At 48.9% G+C, this 8220-nt stretch overlaps 1 protein-coding gene across 1 annotated transcript; it reads right to left on the bottom strand.

Moving 5' to 3' along the window:
* Positions 1-418: 418 nt before the first annotated feature.
* C10H17orf50 (chromosome 10 C17orf50 homolog) lies at positions 419-2635 on the bottom strand. Its single transcript, XM_063109257.1, has 3 exons — positions 2623-2635; positions 691-1003; positions 419-611 (listed from the first exon to the last, which is right to left on the bottom strand). Exons 1-3 carry the CDS (start codon positions 2633-2635, stop codon positions 419-421), a joined length of 519 nt encoding a protein of 172 aa, XP_062965327.1.
* Positions 2636-8220: the final 5585 nt, after the last annotated feature.

Here is an 8220-nt window from a genome sequence, read left to right on the forward strand (position 1 = left end):
GAATGATTGGAGGGAAAGGGGCAGGTTTCTCAGAGGGATGAGGGAACTCGGAGATGATTTTCTCTAGGCGATGCCTCTGCCCACCGGGCCAGAAGGATCTGAAATACCCAAGAGATGAATGTGTCTGTCAGGGGACGCGGGTCAGGTGCGCAGGAGGCACTGGGTGCTGCCGCGGGCGGGGAGTCGCAAGTAGCGGGGCTCCGGGTGTTGCTGGGCTCTGGGTTGGGGAGCGCTCGATGACAGGTGGGCACCCCGCATTAGCCGTGGGCCTTCTCGCCCGAGGGGGGCGCCCCGGATGCCGGCTGTGTGGCACGTGCTGGAGTCGGCTCCGCATGGGGGAGAGGAGACGGTTGTGGGCAGTTTCAGGTCAGGCGAGGATGGGGGGCACAAAGGCTGGCGGGGGGCGGAAGTGTGGCGTTCAGGAGCCTTCGGCGGCCCCCGCCTTACCCAGATCCGGGTGATCCAGAACGCAGTGCGCCACGTAGGCCGGGTGGCTGTGCAGACTCCTGCACTTCTTGCAGAAAAGGATCTCACAGCGCGCACAGACCCCGCGGCGCGGCGGCCTCCGCCGCGTCTCCAGCACGCACGGCTCCTCCCGGAGGCCCCGCTTCCTGCGGGCGGGGACCCGAGCGCTCAGTGCCCGCCGCCGTCCCTCCGCCCTGGGGACCCCACCGAGGGTCGCGCGCTCACCTGTCGGCGGGAGCCGCCAGGCCGCCAAGCAGCACGAAGGGGCTGAGCCAGCTCCAGAAGCCGCCGTCGGCGATCCGCAGCAGCGCCACCTGCTGGCTGCTGCACTCCTGGCGCAGCGGGCAGTAGGACACCGAGCGACGCTCGCGGCCCTCGCCCTCGGCCGCCGCCCGGGGCTCCTCCTCGCCCTGGGCCGCTCTCTCCTCGGATGGCCTCTCCTCCTCCTCGTCCTCCGACCCGTCCTCTGCTTCCTCCTGCCCCGCCCCCCTGGCCCGGGGCTCTTCTAGTTCCTTCTTGCACAAGGGGGTCTTCACGCCTGCGGGCGGGGAGGAGGTCAGTGCAGTCCCGCTGGCCCCGGTGAAGGGCTCGGGTACCCTGGCCGTGTGCGCGAGATGCACCGGGCCAGCAGAGCTCCGTGCGGGGCTTACAGAGAGTGCAGGATGTCCGGGGAGGCGCCTGCACTTCCTAGCTGAGGACTGGGGCAAGTCACCTCGCTCTTGCCAAGCTCCGTTTCCTCAGCTGTAAAATGAGAAAAAGTTGTGCGCATCTCAAGGGTTGCTGTGAGGCTGCGATCTACGGACGCTAGCAACGAGGACTGCCAACCGGGAGGACACGATGGGTCCTCACCACCTTGCGGGGGGGGGTACCTTATCTCTCCTTAGGCTGTCAATAAACATTAATTGCACCGATTGTCATTTTAATAGGTGGTTGTTTATAGTTTGTTTTTTTGAATGGGATTTTCTCGCTCAGCATCACCAGTGGCAGGGTGGGCCGCAGGTGGGCGTACAGCGGCTCTGTATGATTAGAAAGGGTGCCTCTTATGTCCTCGGGGTGAACCACTTAGGAAAAGGTGCCTCTTCTTCATCCAGGCTTGACCCCAATTGCCAGTGGACTTCAGCCACCACTGTCCTCCCTTGCTGGTGTCTTTGTTCAGGGCACAGACTCCACAAGTCCAAGCAGTAGCCTCACCAGGCAGAAAGTTCCTGGGCTGACAGGGAAGCTAAGCTAGGCTCCTTCAGGAGCCGTCCACCACCCCTTCAGCAAACACGCAACCAGCACCGTGGGACCTGCTGTCTGCAGCACCTGGATGGCTAGACTGGTAATGAAGAGAAGGGGAGGAGGGGTCTGCTCCTGAAAGGTTAAGAAAGCTTTCTATGGATCCCTGTCCATCTTGTTTAAAGAGGTTGGGTGCAAAGGGTAATGATAATAATTTGTATTCTTGTCCATGAGTATAGAGCACCAACTGCATGCAATCTCCGTGCTAAACTCGCTTGGCTCATCATGCACCTTAATCTTCACAACCCTCTCGGGTATTAGAGGGAAGGGCCTCTGAATTTGATCCAGAACTTTAAAAACCTCTAAAGAAAAATTGTTTCAAAGATTCTGCCAGTTCTTGGTGTTGGTTAAGGTGGAGAACCGGGGTCCATCGCAATTTTACTTAGGAAAACACACTAAGGAGCCTTCAGGTGATGAAAGGCCAGGCCTAGTACACAGCCAGAAAGGGGTGCTGGGGACATTTCAGGAGGAGGAAGAGTAGGAAATGGGGTTGAAAAGGAAGGCTGGGACTTTGAGTGCTGGGCTATGGAGTTTGGAGTTAGTCCTTCAGCAGTGGGAGCCACTGAGTGTTTAGAGGGATGTGCTCAGAGCTGTGTTTTAGATGTTCCCTCTGACAGTACAGAGGGAGACCCACTTAGGAGTCACTACAGTGATCCAGGCCAGAGAAGATAAAGGTCTGAAAGGGAGCAGGTGAGATGAGGGAGCAGATGTCAAGAATATTTAGAAAGGAGAAAGGAGAGGGCTTGTAGCTACATGGATAGGCAATTGAGAAAAGGCTGCACTTGTACTCTGGGGATGCCGTGGTAATGGGTCAGTTAACCCAAGCTAGAGTCAAGAGGCCCTGTCCTCCAGCCCCACCCTGCCTTCAGCCCCACTCACCGTACTTATCCATTCTTCCCAAGACTGTGCTGCCCACTTCCCCTGATCAGGGACTAGGATGTGAAGGGGCCCCCAGAATCCATAGAACTTGGTCTGGTCTCTAGAGCCTCTATTGGATCACAAGCAGTGAGGCTAGAACCTCACCTGCCCATAGGGTTCCACCCAGGAATAACTGCCTTTTCCAGAGTGTCCAGAAGCACTTCTATTAGTCCATTTCTGCTACTTATAACAAAACATCTGGAACTGGTAATTTGTAAGAAAAAAATTTATTGCTTACAGTTTCAGAGGCTGGGAAGTCCAAAGTCCAGGGAACACATCTGGTGAAGGCCTTGTTGGTGGTGACAGTGACACAGGGGTATCTCATGGCAGAATGGTGGAACAGAGAGACACTAACCTCCTCATTCACTCTCTTCTTAAAGTCACCAGAACCACTCTCATTATTTCAAGAATGGATCAATCCATTCATAAGGGTATAGTCCTTACAATCCAATAACCTCTCCAAGGCCTTGCCTTTCAAATATCACAACAGGATTTCCCACTGTCTTAACACTGCCACAGTAGGGACCAAGCCTCCAACACATCAAACTTTGGGAGGACCCAATTCAATCAGTAATAGCACTCAAAACCCAGGTGTCCCCTACCTTCCACCGTGGGAAGGCATTAAAGGGGAGTATTGGGTGGCTTTGGCCCCCCATAGACTGGGTTCAAGTCCCAGCTCTACTACATAAATATAAAAGCTATCTTATTCTTAACATGTTATCTCCCTGACCCTCAGTCTCTTCATCTGTAAGTCAGAGATAGAAATACGGTACCAGACTTTATCTGGCCCACAGAAAGCATTCAAAGCATTGTGTTTATTTGTTTCATCATATTCTTTCCTGCCCTTTCTGTCCTATCCCTATCCTTCCTCACCCCAGGCTCTTCATTCCTCCTACTTCCCAACTCCTCCTATTTCCTATTCCCCACTCCTCTTATTTCTCTAGCTCCAAGGAGCAGAAGGAAATAGTGCCAAGTTCAGTAGGAAGTAGGGCTTGGGGAAGAAGCAAGTGTAGCTCCTGGATATTGTATTTATTGTGTTTGTGCATGTGAATGGGGGTGGGAGAGGGAATAAAATCATGGAGCTTCAGGAAAATTTCTTCCTTTCCTGGGCCTTACAGTGAGCTATGTTGGCAGACAGGAGTGTGCAGGTGGGCAGTGAACACAGGCTCTGGAAAGCCCTCAGTCTGATGGGATGCAGTTGCTGACCTCAAGGAGATCCCAGGCTGATAGGGAAAAATGATAGGGTCTCCTATCCAAGTCTGAAGGTGGAGGACATATTCCAGTTTGGTGGAGGAAGTTTGGTGGGATGGAGAACAAAAAGAGCAGACCCAGCCCCCAGGAGTCTTCTAGTCACATGGGAGCAACACTGTCAAGAACTGTGAAGGATCTGAAATTTTTCCCTACTTGCAAGCTACCAAGTTAGCGTGCTGTAGTTTCATGGGTGATGCCAGAAAACATGAGACTCCTGAGTCAGAGACAAAGGACTTTATTACTAAGCAGCACCAGCATATTTGTGTCAGCTCCCCTTGCTTCAGTGTCCCATGAGTGACACAGATGGCTACTTGTATATGCAGTGAATTGCATTACAAGAGGAACCCTGAGCTTAGGGAATCCAAATCTTTTCTAACGGGTAGTAGGCAAATCTGCTCTTTGCTCCAGTAGGGGACATGATCTCTATGTTCCAAGGTTATTTGCTATGTAAAATTCTTGAAAAGTCAGTGCTTCTGCTAGCAAGACATGCAGAAACACAAAAGACCCATGGAAATTGTCTCTCAATAAATTTACTGAAAGAGCTTATAGCCAGCATGGCTCTTGTTTGCAAAATTCAAAAGCTCACTCCTGCTAATTTAAAGAGAAAGCATAATGAGAGCTCACATAATGGCCAGAAGGCTTAAGAATCGGACAAGAACCAAGAAAGGCTGTTGACTGTGAACACAGCCAAAATCACATAGCAGGAACAATTCAGGAGGCCACTTTTGGGGGCTACCTCGAGCACTGGCACCATGAACAATCTCCTCGAGTTACTCCCTAAGATTTAATACCCCTGGCAGGCACATCCAAACTGATGAGCCTGTGCTGTGGCATTTAGGAAGCATGCCACTGAGACACCAAAACAGGATGTCCCCTTGGCCCAGTCATTCATCTTGTCCTGCCTCCCCAACTCCAATCTGCCAGCAGCCCTTTGCCATCCTTAGGACAGGCATTTCCTCTTCTCAGGGCTATTTTGGGTTTTATGAGACCTTCATAAAAAGTTGGGTTGTCATAACAGAAAACATCAGCATAAAAGCATATTGGAAATTGATCTCACAGAGTAGTAATATAGTCTTCAGTGAAAACATGAGAGCAAGCAGGTAATCCCACTACACCAGGAACCTGTACATGTCTCCTGCACTTGGACATCACCTTGGGAGACCCCTTGACAGAAACCACACTGATAATGAGTGCAACTTCAGAATTGACTGGATCGCTACCCAAAAGAGACTGTTTAAAATCAGGAGAGATTTAGCTAGATTTCATTGGCAATCTCAAGAATTATTTTCTGCCATTCATAGAAATCATACCTAGAGAACAAGATGAAGTCAGTTATCAAAACTACAGCTACAATTTTTTAATACTAAACTTTAAATTTTTAAACTAAGTATAAATAGCTGATTAACTTCTAATGGTGAGGTATAACACAGAGATGCAATATTAATTTTAGTTAAGCAATAAAGATAAAAAATCTATCCAATAAAGTAGTATGCCATTCGATTGGGAATATCTGTAACATCTTACCTTTGTGTAGTGAAAGGCAATGGGGCCTTTTAAACTTTGAGCATATGTCAATTAGGATGGGCAGGTCATCATCAGAATGCCCAACTAACGATGCCTCAAACTTTATAAAATGTATTAGTTCACTAAATAAGACTGAAGGTCGGGGACTCCAGGATGGGTTCAGTGTCTTGACGAGGTTCTGAAGGGCCCTGGCTATTCTCATGTTTCCTCTCTGCCTTCCTTGTCTCCTTTTGGTTGCAAAATGGCTGCAGCTCCAAGCATCATGGCCTCAAGTGACCATGACCAAAGCAGGAAGAAAGGGGACACACGGCCGAGACTTCTCAGGAACTCTCCAGCAGACTTTCCTTTGAATCGTACTGGCCAGAACGAGGGCACAAGTCCATTTCTAAACCAACTCATGGCAAAAAGGAATGGGATTGCCAAGACTGGCCTAGACTAGTTGTAATTGGTATCTCTGATCAAATAGGACTCCTGGAGTATAGTTATAAAACAGTTTCATTTTTGCCTCCTACAGTCCTTTTAAACATGCTGGAGGGAAGAGAACATTTCCTCGCTTTTCTTTGGAGGACAACTCAGGCACTTGAGTGACTTGTTCTGATAACTCTTAGGAAATAGAAAACCTTGTGATCACTGAAAGTTAATAATATGCTACATCTTCTCCTGCAAATAGGATGATGTGGGGGGGCAGACGACATGGGCCTTCCTCTCTCTTTTCCTGCCTCTCCTTCCTCCTCAGCTGGCCAACCATGGTCTCTGTCCTTCCCTGTCCCAATCCAGGTAGTTCCTTGAATTCAGGATACTCTGAATTCTGGGGATCACTTGTTCCCTCCACAGTCCCTAGGAATCGGATGGTCCACTTCCCACTTCCTCTCTATTGAGGCCTGTTTACCTTCCAGGAGGCCCATTGAACAAGATCTCAGATAGCCTCTCTCTATCCTCTCTCTAACGAGTGGCCCACAGAAAACACTCGTGAATTCTTTGTTCAATCTATGGGAGGACCTGCTGATTTCAGTGCACCCATTCTCCTCTGTTCCTGGCACGGAACAGCTAACCAGCCCATATTTCACATTTCCAATTTTCCACGTCAGACCTCAGTCCATTCAGTCCCCCTAATCTCAGGGAATACGTGTCAAGTTCTTTGGTTGGTCCCATTGAAGTCCGTCTTTTTGCTTCACCCCTTGTTGAAGGGGGTGCAGATTAGGAGTGGAGGAAAATGACATGTCTTGATTTTCTATTGCTGCTGTAAAAAATTACCACAAACTTAGTGGCCTAAAACAACACAAATTGATTCTTTTGCAGTTCTGCAGGTCAGAAGTCCAGAATGAGTGTTTGGGGCCAAAAATCAAGGTGTTAGCAGGGCTGGTTCTTTCTGGAGACTCCAGAAGAGAATCTGTTTCTTGCTCTTCCAACTTCTAGAGACTTAGCATTCCTGGCTTCTGGCTCCATCACTCCAATCTCTGCTTTGGTTGCCACATCTCCTGCTTCTGTAGTCAAATCTCCCCCTGCCTCACACTTGTGATTACATTTACAGCCCATCCAGACAATCTAGATAATCTCCCCATTTCAAGAGCCTTAACCAAATCACATCCGCAAAATCCCTTTTGCCATATAAAGTAACATTCACAGATCTGGGGATAGGAAGTGGCTCTCTTTGGAAGCCATGATTCAGCCTACCACAAGACACATAACACAGCTATAATGTTCTCTAAATAAATCTTCTTTACCAGTCCTCTCCTCATCTGCAACAGCCCGACTCTTTGTATACGCTAGGTGGGAGGTCTGAGAGTCAAATGACCTGTTTTTGAATACTTCCTAAATAAATTCTGCATATGGTCTTACTCCTTTTCTGGCTTGCTGCATATATGGTATCTTGGAGCATTGGCAAAAACTTTGATTTTTAACTTGACCATGATTGATTTGGACCTATCATGGTTCTCCCCCTGAGGCTGGGCCCACGTTCCCTAATTTCGAGGAAGCTTCACCTGACACCTGAATACAAATAGGGTTCTATTAGCAAGAAAGAAAAAGAAATGGCTCTTCTGTATTTGGGTAGCCAGCCTCCTTCAAGATGTCTCCCAATAATCCTTGTTTCTGGTTTTCATGCTCTTGTGTAGTCCCCTACCATTTGAAATAAGGCTGGCCTGGGTAACTGTCTTAGTCTGTTTTGTGCTGCTATAACAGAATACTACAGACTGGGTAATTTATAAAAAATAGACATTTATTTGGCTCATGGTTCTGCAAACTGGGAAGTCCAAGAACGTCGCACCAGCACCTGGTGAGGGTGATGCCATGGTAGAATGTGAAAGCTAGCATGAGAGAGAGGCACCAGGGGCTGGACTTGCTTTATAACAACCCACTCTCTTGATAACTAACCTGCTCCCTCGATAATAACAATCCATTAAAGAAGACTCTACCCTCATGACCCAATCACCTCTTGTTAGGTCCCACCTCCCAATACTATTGCATTAGGATTAAGTTTCCAATATGTGAATTTTGGGGAACACATTCAAACCATAGCAATATCCATATAGGATATTGTGGACATGATGGTGTGTGACTTTTGAGACTAAGTAATAAAGGACATTGTGGCTTCTGTCTTTTGCTCTCTCTTGGATCACTCACTCTGGGGAAAGCTGCCATGTCATGAGGATATTCAATCGACTGTACAGAGAGGCCCATGTAGGGAGGAACTGAGGCCTCCCGCTAACAGCCAGACCAACTTGCCAGCTGTGTGAGTGCTCCATCCTGAAAACCCCAGCAAAGCCTTCAGATGAATGTAGACCT

Source organism: Cynocephalus volans, chromosome 10 (assembly GCF_027409185.1).
Source record: "Cynocephalus volans isolate mCynVol1 chromosome 10, mCynVol1.pri, whole genome shotgun sequence".
Lineage (NCBI taxonomy): Eukaryota > Metazoa > Chordata > Mammalia > Dermoptera > Cynocephalidae > Cynocephalus > Cynocephalus volans.

What these genes read in the sequence shown, in the direction of transcription:
- C10H17orf50 (XM_063109257.1), bottom strand. An exon ending in CTGGCGGCTCCCGCCGACAG is followed by an intron (nt 612 to 690) that starts GTGAGCGCGCGA and finishes CCCCGCCCGCAG; the next exon opens with GAAGCGGGGCCTCCGGGAGG.